This window comes from Myzus persicae, unplaced genomic scaffold (genome assembly GCF_001856785.1).
Source record: "Myzus persicae strain clone G006 unplaced genomic scaffold, MPER_G0061.0, whole genome shotgun sequence".
Classification (NCBI taxonomy): Eukaryota; Metazoa; Arthropoda; class Insecta; order Hemiptera; family Aphididae; genus Myzus; species Myzus persicae.
The window spans coordinates 520,805-539,133 of record NW_019101783.1 but is presented as its reverse complement, the minus strand read 5'-3'; the positions used below and the strand labels follow the sequence as shown (position 1 = coordinate 539,133).

General features: G+C 30.4%; 1 protein-coding gene across 5 annotated transcripts; it reads left to right on the top strand.

Annotated features, from left to right (window-relative positions):
* The first annotated feature begins 4,728 nt into the window (after nucleotides 1-4,728).
* Nucleotides 4,729-17,068, top strand: LOC111030385 (alpha-N-acetylgalactosaminidase-like). Of its 5 annotated transcripts, none has more exons than XM_022309840.1 (11): nucleotides 4,729-4,836; nucleotides 5,409-5,471; nucleotides 8,244-8,419; nucleotides 9,231-9,405; nucleotides 10,853-11,027; nucleotides 12,263-12,357; nucleotides 14,168-14,329; nucleotides 14,506-14,703; nucleotides 15,827-15,991; nucleotides 16,610-16,694; nucleotides 16,823-17,068. In XM_022309840.1, the coding sequence occupies exons 3-11, from the start codon at nucleotides 8,256-8,258 to the stop codon at nucleotides 16,915-16,917; spliced, it is 1,314 nt and encodes a 437-aa protein (XP_022165532.1). In that variant the 5' UTR covers nucleotides 4,729-4,836; nucleotides 5,409-5,471; nucleotides 8,244-8,255; the 3' UTR covers nucleotides 16,918-17,068. The 5 variants fall into 5 exon arrangements, with proteins under 5 accessions (XP_022165532.1, XP_022165534.1, XP_022165531.1 ...); XM_022309842.1 differs by lacking the exon at nucleotides 4,729-4,836 and adding an exon at nucleotides 4,869-4,902; XM_022309839.1 differs by lacking the exons at nucleotides 4,729-4,836; nucleotides 5,409-5,471 and adding an exon at nucleotides 7,517-7,537.
* Nucleotides 17,069-18,329: the final 1,261 nt, after the last annotated feature.

Genomic DNA, 18,329 nt, shown 5'->3' with positions numbered 1-18,329 from the left:
TCTATACTCTATAGTGTATTAATTTTATTTAATGGTAACATGTACTTATTATTTATTCAATGATTTTGTATTAATCTTCAATTTTACATTGTTATTTATAAGTTTGTAATAAGTTAAAATTCTAAAATTAATGTTATTTTAATACATTCGTTCTTTGAAAATATATGAATGTGTAAAATATTGTATTAATTTTTAGTTTAGCAAATATTTTACTTCAGTAAAACAATGTAAAACTATTCTTGCCATATTTTGTCACACACTTGTGATAAATTCAACTATTTGGTAGTTAATTTTAATTGTTTATTTATTTTTTCTTTTAGTTTTAATTTAAATATTAATTTCTATGTATTGTTGTCAGTTATATTTTTGATTTTACTCTGCTCAAAATAATAACAGATCTCAACAACTGGCTTCTGCACATGGTCGTGGCTTTGTTCCAAAGCACTGGTCTTGCATGTCGATTTGGTAAGGGACTGGGGAAGTGTCTAACTATGTGTCTAACTGCCGCCGAAGAAAACTTACCTCTGAGGTCTGTTCTTATCTTGAACAGAGTATAGTTACAAATTAAATTATTGATCAGTAAATTGTATTGCTTATTTTGTTTTAAACACCAATTTTCTTGTACCTAACAATTATTTATTTTCCTCTTAATGTTTGTGTGTTAATGTGTTATTACTTATTAGTTATTACTTACCCTACCTACTTATGTATTTGAATGAATAGAAGGTTGTGTATTAATATCAAAATTGTTCAAATGAGAATACTATGAAATAAATCTAAAATTTGTGTTTTCAATATAGATACCAACTATAGACTTAATTTTCAATAAATAGATAGGGGTTGCATCAATCTAAAGTAACTTGTCAATCCTTTTATTGCTGGAAATTGTGGCCATAAAAAAATCAAAACACATTCTTTGCTTCACTCAGTTGTATACTTGTATGATAGGTACCACTGTACCAGCAAACAATAAAGTTGCTACTTTATTCCACTTATTTTAATTCGATAAGTGTTTATATTTTTAAAATTGAATTGTATGAAATAATTTCTCTGGCCTAATAAATATTGTAAATAATGTAGGTACACATTGCATATATTTTTATTTTTGTGTATATGTGTACTATTATTGATAATCAAACCAAATAACTAAAAGTTTTTTTGTTTTGTTACAAAATTAACATAAGTCTATCTATTCTTTATTTAATATTTTTAATTAAAATGATTTTGAAGTGTATTTACTGTTAAAGCCTAAAGGGAAACTATTTAATAAATAATAATATTGTAATGTGCGATATACCTACTCGTATTTACTTGATTGTTATCAAAGTAAAATATGTAAGACTTAATGTAGGTATTAACATTTTTTTGTCATTTATTTTCTTAACAATGTCATAAAATATATCTTTAAAATTAAGACGAGAAGAGGACGCTGTACACTCACAGTTGTTGTTTCCGTCTTACAAACTTACAACATATCAATGTCAGCAATTATTTATAGATACCTAATAGTAGGATATTATTTAACATTTAAAACGAAATAGTGAATATTTCAATTTTAATCGGATACCTATGTGTTTACTATTTATACTATACAGTGGATTTCGCTTAATGTGGACAGTGGACACGTTGGGACCAGCCCTGTTTGCCCACATTAAGCGGTTGCCCATAAAAACCGAAATTAGTTTTGAAAAAAAATTATAGTAAAAAAAGTTTTTATTTGTATTATCATATATGTTATTGAAAAAATGTTAAATAATTACTAGGTATACAAATAAAACTAAATACATATAATATACTAAATAAAATTAATCTTTGAATGTAGAAGGTTATAACTTATAACACAATCTCATAGATATTCATCACCAACAGACTAAGAATAGGTCACACCAGAATAACTCATGGTTACCAAATGTCCCGAGTGTCCTCACGAAATGTTTTGAATACCTCGATGCAAGGAAACGCAACATTTATCCGGTGACTTATATGACATACTTGGACCAGTCCTGCCATCACCTAACATATTCGTGTTCCTCCAGGTGACAGGATTGAACAAACTCATTTAACCTTCTGAACGACACAACTTTAAAAATTAAAATTGAAACTTTAATAATAATTTTTTATATTATTATGTCACACTTATTTGTAAAAAAAAAATGTATCTTACCCGATGGCCTTGTTGCTGAGGGTGAAAAAAAATCCCATAGATACGGCGAAACCCGATTAAACTAGTCCTTTTTAAATACATAAATGTATATTCTAACGCTATGATAAAATAAAACTGCCCACACAAACCGAATCGAGTGTCCATATTACGCGGTTTCATTTAACATCGTTAATATACATTTTTATTGGGACCAGACATGTTTGCCCACAATAAGCGGATGCCCATATTAACCGGTGGCCACATTATAAGCGGAATCCACTGTATTAATGTTTTTTGTTTTATTAGCTTCTACTGCTTCTAGTGTAAACTATGATAGCTCAATAATTCATATTAATTTATTTTTTTTTTTTGATTTAAGCTTCGGCAACTGAGGCCATTAGCTGTACTAATGTTATATCTACCTAATAAGTTTTAACTTACAACTTTTAACAAAAATCCGCAGACAATCAATGTAATAATGAACAATGGACAGTAATATCCATTGGATATAGATTATGAACATAAGCTCAATTAAGATGGCTGCGAGGGTCGGTCCACCGGGATTTTTCCCGGTATCCCGTGAGTCCAATCCACCGCTGTCTACCACCTAGGACTAGGTACATTATACGTAGGCGAATCAATCAAAGACAGTCAACTATTGTAAAATATCTTAAACTGTTGAACAAGTAGCTGTATGCAATATCCGTGAATCGTTTTAAAACCACTATTCTATATTTCTATTCCAATCCTATGCATTACCCTATAACTCTATGTCTACATAGTGTCACATACAGCCCGATACAGGTAAAAAACACGAAATATTGTAAGACTGAAAGGTACACTTGTCTACAGATTTGTTCTCCTCGAATCTTAAATACAGTTAATTTTAAAGAATAAAAACCTGTTTTGGAAAAAAATATAAACATGTATTTTAACATACCAACCACATGCTTTATTTTTTACAGGTATATCTACAGCTTGTAATTCAAATGTATTTATAAGATAGGCATCTCTGAAAAACGGAGTCCGATGTTTGTGTAGGTACCTATATACACGTTTATTAAGCAGGTTGGTACCTACTTATTTATAATTACAATATTTCTTCTTTGATGTTTATTTAATTTTCAAGTAGGTAGAAAAAAATAAAAACTGGTGTTATAATTATTTTTATTTTTTAAAACCCCTAATAAAGGTTTCAACCGAAATCGTGAATATTATTTTCTTAATTTAGGTACCTGTATATATTATGTCCTAGAGAATAAAGCAGTATCTACCTATCACCTATGCACAGTGGAAATATTGCTTATTTGACTAGTAAAATAATTACTCAATGTAAATACTGGATATTTACCTAGTAATCTTATCTAAAACGGATTTTTTCGTATGTACACGTCTTTATCTTCAAACAATGAATGGTCGTGACACGACAGTCACAAACGTTATGCACCAAATGTTTTGGTCAAAAGCATTTATTGAGATTTGTCGGATAGGTAGGTACGTCCGTACTAACTTCAACCATTATGTGTTTATCGTTCTACTAATATTTGTATTACTATCACTTATCAGTAAACATAATTTTTTATATGCATGTTTATAAAATATTGGGAATACTGTTTGTGTACCTATTCAGAAAACTGTTAAAATACTTTTTCCAAAACGTATTAAAAGTATTTTATCTAAGTCTGTGAATACAATTTTGTGGTACACCATTTATATTAAATTTGAATTCACATCAATGTGTAAATTTTACAATAAAAAGTTTCTTCGCGGATATACCTACCCAAATTGTTTAAGTTTATTTTTCTTTTAATACACAATAATACTAGATAAAAATTCGGTATCTCCTTAAAAATGAAAAAAATAACAAAAATAATTAGCTAAGTACAAAAAAAATTTTCAAAAAATTAAGGATGCCTCTGTCTAATTATTAATATAAAAAAAAGTGGGCAAAAATAACGATTTAATAGTGGAAAAAAATCGAAAAACTCATTTGTCCAACAATTAAATTATTGGAGATACTGCTTGTTCCACTTGGAGGAAAGTATATACCTTCCTACTCACTAGGTACTTTATAAAAGCGTGTTCATTATTCAATATTACTGTAGATCTCTTTATGTTGCGCATATTATTATTGAGTACTATTTTAATTAGGTTCCATACAAAAAAATTATTAATAGTACCTACCTATTTATTATATTATTATAACCACATACCGTTTAATATGCCTAATAACAATACTAAAATTAGGTTTTAAGAAAATATTTAGGCACACGATATACAGCGTATCTACACTTCAAAGCTCAAATAATATTACATGGTATATAGCCATGTTTAGGTACCTATGTAGGCAAGTCGTATATTATTGAAGCTATAAGCAAAATTATTTAAGTAATAATATAATAACAACGTGATTTTGAATAGAAATGCTAATTACTTTTTATATTTTCATTAAGCGAATATTGTTAAATTGTCAACGATGTTGTTGTTGTAATGAAATTTCACGCAACGGGTTTTGTTTTTAAAGCCACGGGACATGGCAAGATTATTCAAATTTATCAACAAAACCAGTTGAAGTTTTATTATTATAAAAACCAACGCATCGGAAAGGTTCAACTCTTGTATCGCCGAGTTCACTTCAAGAGTAGGTAACCGTCTACTTACCCACCTATAAATGTTTTAATATTATAGTTTTTGTGAGTACCCATATATTTTTTTAACATAATATTATTTAGGCGAAGTACAACTATACTATACTATAGGTAACTACTAACTACTACCTATATTATATTATAGTAAATAGAAATTAAATTATTTTAATTTGGGTATATAATAGACTATTTCTACAACGGCAATTAGCAGGTACTTAAATAATGTAATAATTGTATAAGTATGCTATTCTACTAAGTATACTTACAAATTAATTTATATTAGAAAAACGGTGTATTACTGTCAGCAACCTGGTATACATTTTTTTTTGTTATAAATTTAATGTAATTTTAATTAATTACAATTGTAATGCTTTTTTTATATCTGTCTTCATAATAGGTGGTAATCCTTGAAATTGGATGACAAAAACTTAACTGCCTACAAGGGTTTAAAATTGGATTTTGTTATGATTCCGTGTAGTTGTCTAATATGCATATTAATTATCTCTGAGTGTTGTTATAGGTACAGTTATGCTATACTATACACTGTATAGTATATACAGCGTGCAGATTATAGCAGCTATAGCTTATAAGACAATATATTTTTCTGTATTTTTTAGCTTGACACATTACAAAGTTTACTCCCTACCTAAGAAGGTGATCACCTGGAGTAGGTACTAAACGTAAGTTTTTTTAAATATTTAATTTGTTTAAATAGTTACCTATGTAAGTTTATAAATAATTAATGTAAGTAGGAAGTACGAATGTAGGTAAAATCCTACGTAGATAACCGAGGCATTGATATCGGCGTTGATGTAAATTTTTCACTTTTCAGTAGGTACTAAAATAATATAACTACCTATAATATAATATATACAACTGTAGTCACCATCCGACTCTGTTATGATGTGCCGATGGTTTTAACGAATTTCCACGAAGGAATTATTTTTATTCACTCAGGTTGTAGAGATAGTTATAAGAGTCCAGATATTGATGTACAATCACTAAAATTGATAATATATACTGGAGCGCGAATTCGCCATTCTCCAAATGAAAATAAAAACGAGCCGTCCGATTTCCGCTTCGCGCATCGTCGAAGGGAAAAAAATTTTATTTTTACATACGATGGACGTGTAGTAATGATAATTTTCGTTCATAATAAATTTCAATTATTTTTTATATTTATTTAACACATTAAAAATGTAGTAATAATTAATCATTACCTTATTGTATGAGATTAGTACTCACATTCTTAATGATATGAAAAAATATAATATTTGACAATAAATTAAAATCACGTAGAGAAACCTATAGGTAAATCATGATTTAAAAAGAAAAAATAACCCACATATTTTTTTTTCTTACATAATTTATTAAGGCTTCGACAACAAAGGCTTTATGGCCTGTATAAAGTATTAACTAGGTATTAAAGAAGAAAATATATAAACTAATGTACATTAAATCTAAAAATAGTAGGTATGTACAAATATTGACATGTCTTAGAGAATTATAATTTGTGGCTTAAGTTTATAGCAAGGAAAAATGTGATGATTGCAGTCGTGTTCTCTTCCTTGAGTGCTCGGTGAAGTGATGTGAAAGGGTTGTTCATTATCTTGCAGCCTTTGGTGTATTTGTTGCCATTTTTAACAATGTGATCCATTGTTAGTGTCTCATTGCATGTACTCGTATCACGTCATATCGGTGCTGGTTCTTTTGTGATGAGGTGAACGTAATGTGAGTGGCCTATTTTGGCTCGGGTAATGATTACTTCCTCTTTTATCTTAATGCTAGAGGTTGGTTCTTAACTTACAGTTTTCTAAATCTATTGGAGAGTGTTAGATTTGACCAGCATTTGTACCATTCTTCCATTATTTTGTGTTGTATGATGTTGAAGGTTTCGGATGAAGTTAGATGATTCATTTTTGTAGAGAGAGAGGAGACTTGATGGTGGCTTCGTAAGATTTTATATCTGCTGAACAAGCTCATTTTTGGGGTACGGGTTTGAGATTGACAAGAAGAGGGCGCTCGAAGAGTCACTGATGATGATGTTACAACTTTTCAGATTTGAAGATGAGATCATTTTTAGTGCTTCATCTGTATTGTATTTGTAGAATTTAGTCGGTTGGGTATTGATGCTTGGTGACCACAGTCAATGGGGAAGAGAAGACCGGATTTTATTTAGTGTTTGTTTTTGGAAAGATAGGTTTTTACTAATTGATGTTGAGTTTTCGAATATTATGGTACGAGTGGGTAGCGGGTTAGGGGGTAATGGATTGTGAAAGGTATTATTGGTAATGTGGTACACATATAATATAACAGTGTATTTACTATTTACCTAAGAGTACAAAATTATTTTATTAGTTTACATAAATACACACACAAATAACCTAAAAACATTATAGGTATTGAAAATGAGAATATCTTGGGACGCCTTATTGTTATTGTTCCAGGCACCAGTATAATAGTGATCGATCATCCATATTAACGATATTATATTTGTATAATAATTAATAACTATTTGTCTATATAACATGATGCAGAGAGACTGAGATATAGTATAATTGTATGACATATTAAAATAGTTTATCCCGTGTTATACTTAATAGTTTATACATATTAAAATGCATAGGTGTGGACGTAATGCAGTTATGCCAGTACAGTGCCGTGCTAACTTTCATTGGCTCCCCACTTGCCGCATTTGCCTCCCCCCCTCGGCGAAGCTCTGGATATGTACCTGAAGATTATGCCAGTAAACTAAGAACTTATAAGTGTTATTTTTGTTATGGTTAACGCTTATCTGAATAATGTAAATCGAAAATTGATATAATTATTATTTTATACATTGTAGGTATTGTGTGTAAATTGAGTTCGACACATACATATATACATAGTTTAGGTATAGGTTAATCGTCAGTCAAGTTTTCCCAATCTCAATTTTTAAGTTTTGGCGCCGTAGGTGTGTCGTGTTTCGTGTATCATTGTCTATACGGAATAAATCCATTATAATTATATAACTATTTTTTTATATTAATGAAATGAATTATCATATTAATAGATTATTAATGTAATAATGTACAATACTTATTGGCTATTGCAGTATTGCTCATACGTTGTTTGAAGTCACAAACGAAAATTCACATAACGCACGAAACAATTTCAAAGTTTTTAAACGTTAATATCATATCTTAATACTAATAGGTAAGTAGGCATTAGGTAGTTAGGTACCTCCTATTTTATGCAGAACGGTGTGCCCTATACCGTTACTGGGACTATTATACTGCAGGGAGATAAAATCCCGGAAATAATTCAACTTTTAAAAATGGAATTCCGGGATCATAATCTGCCGTGGAAACGGAATTCGTTAAAATCGGGAAAATATATAGTGTTTTACAGAATAATATGTTTTAAAGTCAAGCATAAGACGTATATGGCATGTTCATTATATTATTGTACAGACTCCGGACACGATGCCGAATTCGATTGCGGCGACGGTCGCGGCACTTGCCGTCCTGCTTCACGGGGTCACCGGCCTCGACAACGGGTTGGCTTTGACGCCGCCGATGGGATGGCTCGCGTGGCAGAGATACAGATGCATCACGGACTGCGAAACGTATCCAGACGAATGTGTCAGGTATGTGAACATCGTGAATAATAATAATATGTGTGTACTGCGGCACTGCCCGCGACGAATGTAAAAAACTCGATTTTTTTACCCACTATTTTGCTCGAATAGCGAATACTGCGCGCACCTTACATTGCGATACTGCCCGTGCGAGTGATCGTAACCCTTCCAGCGCAGTGTATTTTCAAAATTTACGAACGGGAAAATTCATTACCTTAACGCGTTTATTCTAAGCGACCGACGTTTTTTCATCCGCGTGTCTGGTATATACCGGTGTATACCTAACATAAAAATATAATATAATAATACAATTACCTATTGTATTGTTATATATACAAAATATAGTATTGTGGCTTGGCGAGGCGCGGTCGTACGCTCCGACATTGTTAGCACTCGGATAGGATGGGTGACCACTCTTGTTTTAAGCCACACATACAAATACGTGTTTCCAAATCAACCGTTTCCCCCTACAAACAGCTAACGGCCATAGCTTCCGGGCTTTAGCACATAAAAAAAAAAGACGGCGTATATAAGTATACCCTCGAATACCAATTTACGAATCACAATATTGTTTCAAAACAACCTCCCTAAAATAACCTAACCTAGGTGATACTATTTTAAAGGTATTATAGCCCGTATTTAGGCTAATGTGAACACTTTCTTTGAAGCCTTTATCTAATAAATTAAGTATTGTTTATTTTGTATTATAAAATCTAATATCTATTGAGACGAGGTTCGTATAATACTAGTGATGAGGTACTTCATTTTTCGTGTTCTGTATTCAATAGTAAATTACAATATTGCGTATACGTATATCTAGTGAAAAGCTGTTCATGAACGCGGCTGATTTGTTGGTCAGCGAAGGCTACGCAGACGCGGGATACCAATATTTAATCGTGGACGACTGTTGGTTGGCCAAGAATAGATCGGCTGACGGGAAATTGGAAGCCGACAAAACGAGATTCCCGAGCGGTATCAAAGCACTGGCCGACTACGTAAGCTTAAATAATTAATAAATTCATGATGTTATCATATTATAAATTATAATGCAACTACATTATACTCGCACACAACACATTGAATATAGTCATGATTTTAATATCATTGAAAAATAAACCAAAAACAAAATGGCAACCCTAATCTTAGGACGTAACACATAACGCATGGATTCGTCATCATCGTTATGGGTGTCATAAATATAAAATAAATAGCTACGAAGGTTCTTAGTACATCATATTGAATTTAAGTTGAACATTTTCAAAATACATTTTTTTGTTGTTTTTTGTGCCAATGTCCAGTATATACTATCTACATAAGAGGATATTTACCTATTCATTATTATCAAACTTGAACACTGCTATAGCATGTATTATATTGTATATAATATTATACATGCCGTGATCTCTTGTCGGTTTTTAAGTTTTTTTTCTCAATACTTTGATACCACAATTTAAAAAAATATATGTTTATAAGAGGAAATCAAAATATCGAAGTAAATACTAAATTCACCGATAACGTTTTGGGCTTTAAATTGATATTATAGGTACGCTATACAGGTACTCTAACGGTTTAATGACAAAAACGACTGAAGACTGTATTGCAAATACAATTTAAATATACGCTTAATGAACTTTTATTTCCGAGTATGTACAATAATTGTAGTGTGTTAGATTATGTGCAAATGTGAATTTGTATTAATACGGTGATAAAAAATTGTATTATACGAGATATTATACACATGGTCGTATAATGTTTTTTTTTATATAATCTGTAAAAAAAAAAATGTTATGTGGGTAATATCATAAGAAAATAAATTTGATATTTAACTATATAATCTACTATGAATTATTCTAATTCATGGTTGCATTATTTTAGATTAAAATTATTCTAGTAGGTATATCAGGATTGGTAGCATGAATTTAATATTAATTTACTCTAAAATAATTCCTGTATTGTTGTGGTTTTTAAAATATTTTCTGAAATTATTGAGCCATTTTAAAATTGGTCATTAGTTTTATAACCGGTTTTCAATTTCCGTTAATTTAAGGTACTTACTGCAAGGTTCAATACAGTATAAAACGGAAATATATGCATATACAAAAATACAATATTTTAACATGTCCAGTTATATATTGTGTGCGTGTGAAATTGAGACAACAAATTCACGTGTTGGGGGACGTCTTAAATAAAATAGTAAACTGAATCTGAGAATCTCTCGGCAGAAAAGTCTTCAACTTCTTTTGAATCTCGATACCTGCTGTTTGCGATACCGATATTCATATTCTGTACAATATAATATTATATTATCTATTTAAACACATTTGATAAATATTTAACAATTATTGGTCTGTGGACACTAATATTATTTATACAGAATTGATGTAGTTGGGCACACAAAAAAAAAGTAACATGGTTTAATATTCCCTTATTAATCTGCTACAGGTGCACTCGAAAGGATTGAAATTCGGTTTGTATCAAGATTGGGGAGAGAAAACTTGCGCTGGTTACCCGGGCGTGCGGGGCAACGAAGAGAAGGACGCCAAACAATTCGCAGAATGGGAAGTCGATTACGTAAAATTAGACGGATGTTATTCGAACGTCAGGGACATGGACAGAGGTAAAATTACTTATATACACATTGAATTCTATTCCCTACATAGAATTATACATAATTATTCAGAATATCATGATTTCGCAGAAAAAGTTTTACCCGCTATTATATTGGAATTAGTCGCAAAAGGTTCGAGCTTCTAAACTTATAACTTTATAAGTTGTAACTGTTATATAAGTTATAACTTTACAAGTATTATAACGATAAGATATTTTGTAGATGCGAACAAAAAAATTTAAATAAAAATATGAACATACATGCATGAATAATACATTGTGTTATAAGTCATAACTTATAATTATACATTTTTTCATATTGAATTATTAGGTAGTTAATGATATATAGAACCTATACAGTCAAAAAACATAAGTCTTAGCCCTTAGGTGTAAACTACATGTATACAACAATTACACAACTATAAAACTGTTACTATAATAAGTCAATACCAAAATATACAGGTGGTAGCTCCTATAAATTATAATATTAGTTTGTTGCTCAAGTTTAATACAAGGAAATGGATACACACCAATAACGAACCTACTATTTATTTATTTATTTATTTCTATTGATCTTAGTAACATCGGCTACTAATCTACTATAGGCCATTAGTTATTATTCATATGATGGCTCAACAGTTATAGTAATATAGAATACAATAGTAACATAACTTATAAATATATGACAGTATTTTGATAACATAAAATTTAACAGATTAAAAGAGATATTTAAGAGTTAGGTATAACATAGTATTATACGTACGATTAACTAACATAGTGTGAAAACAATGGACTTGACGGATAAAAAATATTTGAAGGAGATTTTAAGGAATGGTGGAGACGGGGAGGATGATCTGTTAACTATATTATGTACTATTATTGTACTATGCTTTTTCGAATTATAATCAACGAAATATTTTTAAAATATTAAATAGTACAATTGTAAGGCACTCTCGTGGACCTTTTTTGGCCTATCCTGCAACATCAGACCTATTTTCAATAAACTATAATTTATTAATATACTCTGACCCGTCTCTAACTTCTGTACATATAGGCGATCAGACAGTTAAACATTAATTTTTCCGCTCTATTACAACCACCTCTCTCTTATTTTCATTATTGTACATGGATAATAATTTTAAATTTTCGGAGATATATATACATATATAATATAGTTATTATATATATACGTAGTAAGTAGTAACTATACAAACTAACTAGTATATACACGTCCACATTCCACAGGTTACGTCGAATTTGGGAAACACTTAAACAGTACGGGAAGGCCAATGGTGTACTCATGCAGCTGGCCGGCATACCAAGAAGAGAAGGGGATGCGGGTAAGTGTGTGGCTAGTACCAAATTTGTTCCTGAGCCCGAACCCGGCCAACCACATACCTAAGTGGTTCCCGTTTGACAAAAGTATTTTATTAAGATAAGCTGAATTGGTCCCCTTTAAAATTTAAAATCGTTAATTTAGAAATCAGCCAGTCATTACTTACTCACTTTTTTAAATAAAAATAATAAAATATAATATATACAATTTTAAGATGTTGATTTGCAAATTTGAAGCAAACTTCCTTCAAATATTCAATTTGTATAAGTGTATTTTATATTAATGTACTCAGTCATTGTCATAAAGTTTTTCAAGTATTGGTTATTTCTTTCCTGTTTGCTGGTAATTTTTCTTGAATTATTACTTCGAAGTTTAACATAAAGCCAATATAACAATTTTCCGTGATCTTAATATTTTATTGTAAATACTAAGGAGCGTAAGGATACGTTTATATTTTGTACCAATTACACATACATATGATTAACTATTGTAAAAGAATGCTTAAAAATGATAATTGTAGTCATTTGACCTGAACACAAACGGGAACCAATTCGGCACAACTTAATAAAATACCTTTTTCAAACGGGAACCAATTCGATCAAATAGGAACCAAATCAGTTACTCCCAAGTGTGAATTGTGGTCCCGAGGTGTGAGGACGAAATTAATGACTATAATATTTTATATTTATACGTATAGTATTACATACTACAATCATATTATAATATAACACATAATATTATGATATGCATATAATATGTACATCAAATGTATTATGTATTATTTTGATAAGTATTATCCTTTTAACTTGTATGTGCTGATTTTTGTATATTAATGTATCGGGCAAAATGTTTTGGTAAAATTGTTTTTTAGGTACGTATTATATACATATAATATGTAATATATTATGCAGTGGTCGTTAGGAGAGATTTTTCCATGCTTTTATGTTATTAGTGGTTTATTTTGGAAAATATGATGCAATGAATGTTAATTCAAAATTCTAATGCAGTACCACACTTCAGATCGAAAAACCAACGCAGATGGTACATTTCGGTGTGGAGTCTTAGGTGGGCATTAAAGATTTATTTAAGATCTCAAGATATTGCTTACAATTATAAAAAAAAAAGGTTGACAAGTGGGTACTGCGGCATTTTCTATATATACATATGGTATAATTTTCAAACGTCATAAATTATTTTTCAATTAGAAATTCATAAAAGTTTTTCTTCTCATATAGTTCAACATTATTAGACATTTGAATAGAAGATTCCTGACAAGTTTTTCTACCTCTATTCAGAATCGGAAAGTTAAGCTTTTTATAGCCATGAGATATTTTTCTTGCATTGACATTTGGCTCTTAAAGTTAAACTCAACCAATGTTGGTGAATAAAACTGCAGCTGATTATCTGTATAGAGACAATAATATGTTCACAGCTGCAATCCATCTTTGCAGGGTATTATTTTCGCTTCGTCGAACATAGTGTCATTGTCCGTATTGCGTTCCTCGTAATGTTCTCTATCCTCATAGTTCACAGAAGTCAGAGTTATCATTTTCTACAATGTTTAATTTCGATAAGTATTCAGTCTGTAGGAATCTAAAGTCCATCTATTGAAGAATATATCGTCTTATACTCCTATGCATTCGTCGAAAACACTGTTGGAGATAGTTCCGAATCGGAACTTCCGATCACTCGCACTATCCGGTGTATTTGAGTTTTCTCTGTTTTTAATTTTGATTTTATAATTTTCGTATTTTCCATAATATCATCGTGCGATTAAATTTATCTTTCAACTATAATATTCCCGTCAAGTACAGATTAATTACGCTTTGATGGCTGAACACTGCAATCTGTGGCGTAACTACGGGGACATTGATGACTCGTGGAGCAGTGTAACAAGCATTACCGATTACTTCGCGTTGAAACAGGAGTTTTGGGCGCAGTACGCGGGACCCGGACACTGGAACGATCCAGACATGGCAAGTGCACGATTTATGAGATTATAATCTATAATAAAGCGACGTTAAAATGCAGCTTATAGAATATACATATAATTACTTATATATACGTCGGAAATCGTTATGTACGAGTTTTTAAATCATCGGTGTCGAGCGCAATATAATCCATAGGTGCATGTTTTTTTTTTTTTTTACAGCTCTTGATCGGCAACTTTGGCCTGTCATTCGACCAAAGCAAATCGCAGATGGCCCTCTGGGCAGTGTTGGCAGCTCCCCTGCTCATGTCCAATAATTTGACCGGTGTACGCCCAGAGTTCAAAGAAATCTTACAGAACAAAGAAATCATAAAGATCAATCAAGACGCCCTGGGAATACAAGGCACTCGAGTTTTTAGGGTGAGTATACTTGTAAAATATTAATATTAAATATATTGCACATATGTACACACAATGCAGCAGATACAATGTGTTTGTTAGCAGTGGCAAAACTAGGGCTAAGATGTTAGAGAAGGGGGGGGAGCTGTAGCCCTCGCCTGATATTACAGGAAAAGTAACCCGCGGGGGCATTGCCTTCACGCCACCCACATATATTCACTTACTACCTAAGATATAAACAAATTTTAAAAAATATTCATTTACTCATTTCGTTATTCACAAAAATAATATACTGCAACGGTTCATCTTAACCTGTGGTCCGCGGCAGCCTTACCACCTAACATAAGTTAATACGTGACATTAGTGCATTATTACAATATTTTTGGATTATTATTTTTGTTTCATATACAATTATAATCTTATATAAATGTGTATATTTTGATATGTCTACTTCTATAACTTGTAATATAAAATAGTTATTATAATTTTGGTTATGATAACTAGATATGTTTTGTAAAAAAAAAGGGATTCGACAAAAAATTGGTAGGGGGGTCCGCGATTTATAAATATATTTCGTCGGGGGTCCATGTTCTACAAAAGGTTAAGAACCGCTGATATACTGATTGTATATTATAGCTCAGAGTTCAGACAGTTCAATGCATATACATAATGTAAAATTATAAATAATAATCGTACCAATTTACCGGCATAAATCGTTTCTGTAAAAACAAATACAGGAGTACACCTAATGATATTAACTATATTTATCATAGGCAATATTCAATTATCATAAACTTTAAATAGAAATAAAATAATTTAGTTTTTTCCAAAAACAATAAGAATTACATTTGAACTCTACAATATTTTACTAAAATATAATTTTAAAATAATTTATTTGTATTCTTTATTTTGGGGGGAGTGGGGAGGGGGGCTAAGCTCCTAACATTATATTAAATCTTGATAAAATTTACATATTTTGTTAAATGTGTTTTTAAAAAAAAATTTCAACCGCCACCAATGGTTGAAGTGCTTAAAGCTCAATACCTAAGTAGTTACCCATGTATTATACTATTATTGTTATCTAAATTAAAACACACAGTTGTTAATCTTCTAACGTTTTCCGCTTGTTTTTATTGTATTTCAGGATAAGAGTATTGAAATTTGGACCCGACCAATCGAACCGGTTCATCACGGAAATTATTCTTACGCTGTGGCGTTTGTGAGTCGTCGCGAGGATGGCGCTCCCTTTCCGTACAAAATAACTTTGGAAGATTTAGGACTGAAGTACCACTTTGGTTACACAATTAAGGTAATTATAACTAATTAAAATCATGTTGTTATTTTTTTACTCGCACATTAGCATTCTGCGCCCGGCTGTGTGTATATACAATATACTATATATAATATCTATTATATAATTATTATTTAAATATGTTAGGTACACATTTTAATGGAAAGTGAAGATCTATGTGGTTCTTAAAAATCGTCAACACTTATTTTATCATTTTATTATTAAAAATTATATTTTTGGACATCTTTTAATAAGTTTCCTACTTTTTTGTACGACAGTATATATTTTCATATTTTTTTCATATTCTGAACTTCCAAAGAGGAATATTTTTGTCCTTAATAACTTAAAATTATATTTCCAAAATAATTAACACTTTATGAGCAAATAAGTATACCTTTAGAATAATTATTTAGTACACATACATTATGATAGATAGATACCTGGATAGCTAAAAAGTAAAAACAAGAAGACTTATTACGTGTATAGGACACAGGCCTAAGACATGACCAATTTATGACACCACCACTTTATTTTGAGTACAACAAATTACGCTTACAGATAAGGGCCTCATAGTTTTAATGGCTTATTCAAACGTTATTGTTTTCTTTTAGTAATTTTATTATTCATCCATTACAGAATTTGTTTGATAAACCGACCTCAAACTTAACCACACATTTCGCCTTGCCAAGGACTACACTCCACGTACGAATTATTCCGTCAGGTAAAATAATAAACCGTAAAACGTTATGTATACATTAGTCGAAAATAATAATTTTACGCGTGTTTGTATCGGCGTAATCACTAATAAGTATTTATTATTTATGATTATTATTAATTTATTTAAACCAGGTGTTGTGTTCCTGCGATGCAATGTTCTAACAGCCAAGTTACAGGAAGATAATATTTACAACGATGCACTCAACAGAACCGTAACATTTAAATAAATCCAGTTTTATAAAAACATGATACAAGTTTACTTACAATTTATAAATATTTATATTATCGTACCTACCTACACGATATAACAATGCTGTGTATAAAAGTTACAATTATACACACGTAAATTGAATAAATATACAGACATTTTTTATGCTACCTAAAATATTTTTACAAAAACCTCAGTATAATATCATGTAGTTGTGATAGAAGGGTCGACAGTGTTGAATGGTGTTTGTCAATTCATGATGAACATGAAATAATTTTTTAACATTCAACAATACGATTTACCACTTACAAAATATTGTCTAACGTCAATATGAGAATGCATAGTAATTGTTTGATAATTAAAAATATTATGATGCTGTTCAAATTAATTTCGTTGTACCTAAATGAACAAAAATTAAAAATATATTTACCTATGCACAAAATGTACATAAAACTAAATGACTTACGTCTTATACCAATCACTAGCGTCGGGCAAGTAACTTTTCAAAAATAATTAAGTTAGGTTGCTCGTTACTTAGAGATTAATGTAATAAAATTACTATACTCATCGCTCAAATAAGGTTGTAATGGAATTAGTAACTACCTACTAAATATCTTAGCAATATTGTCATTCTACAATCAACGTAACTACAAAATAATACACTACAGTAAAAAGGTATAATTTGAAAAATATGAAAAAAAAATAGTTATAATAATAGTACACACATAACAATATATCAATATTATCGTTTTGACTATTAAAAAATAGTGCCGCCAAATGACTATAGTAATTTATAACCCTGCAATGCAAATATATTTTGATTTGTCATTATCAGTAAGTATACTAAGTACATACCAGAAAAATAATGTTTTACCTACTCTGATGTAAATTATAATTAATATAGTAATAAGTATTTCAAAATTGAACAACTTTTGTACAGTTCTAAATTCTTAAGAATATTAAAAACAAATAACAATATATAATAAAGAAAAATAAATAACAGTCTTCGTAATATATATATATAGGCGTCTTTGTATTATCGCCAAGTCAGGAACAGCGCAATAAGGCTTATGGGTATATTAGGCGTGTCAGCTATTTAGTATGGCAAAGTCATATACCGATCCAAATAGATACAGATATTTTAAGTTGTATCAGTAGAATATTAATTAGTTATTAAAAAGAAATATTTAACAATCATGTTGTGATACTAGGTATTTGTATATCCGGAAATGTTTAAATAGTTATTTTGAACACTAATATAGTATATTTTTTTTTTGTAATTTAACCAATCCCCCCCCCCCCCTCAAAAAAAAAAAATCCTGGATACACCGCCATTGAATTGCTTATTATTTTGAATCTATTTCTTCCCAACCAATGTTTGAAATAACATCATAATTATGTTGTAGGGGGTTTATTAACAACAACATAGAA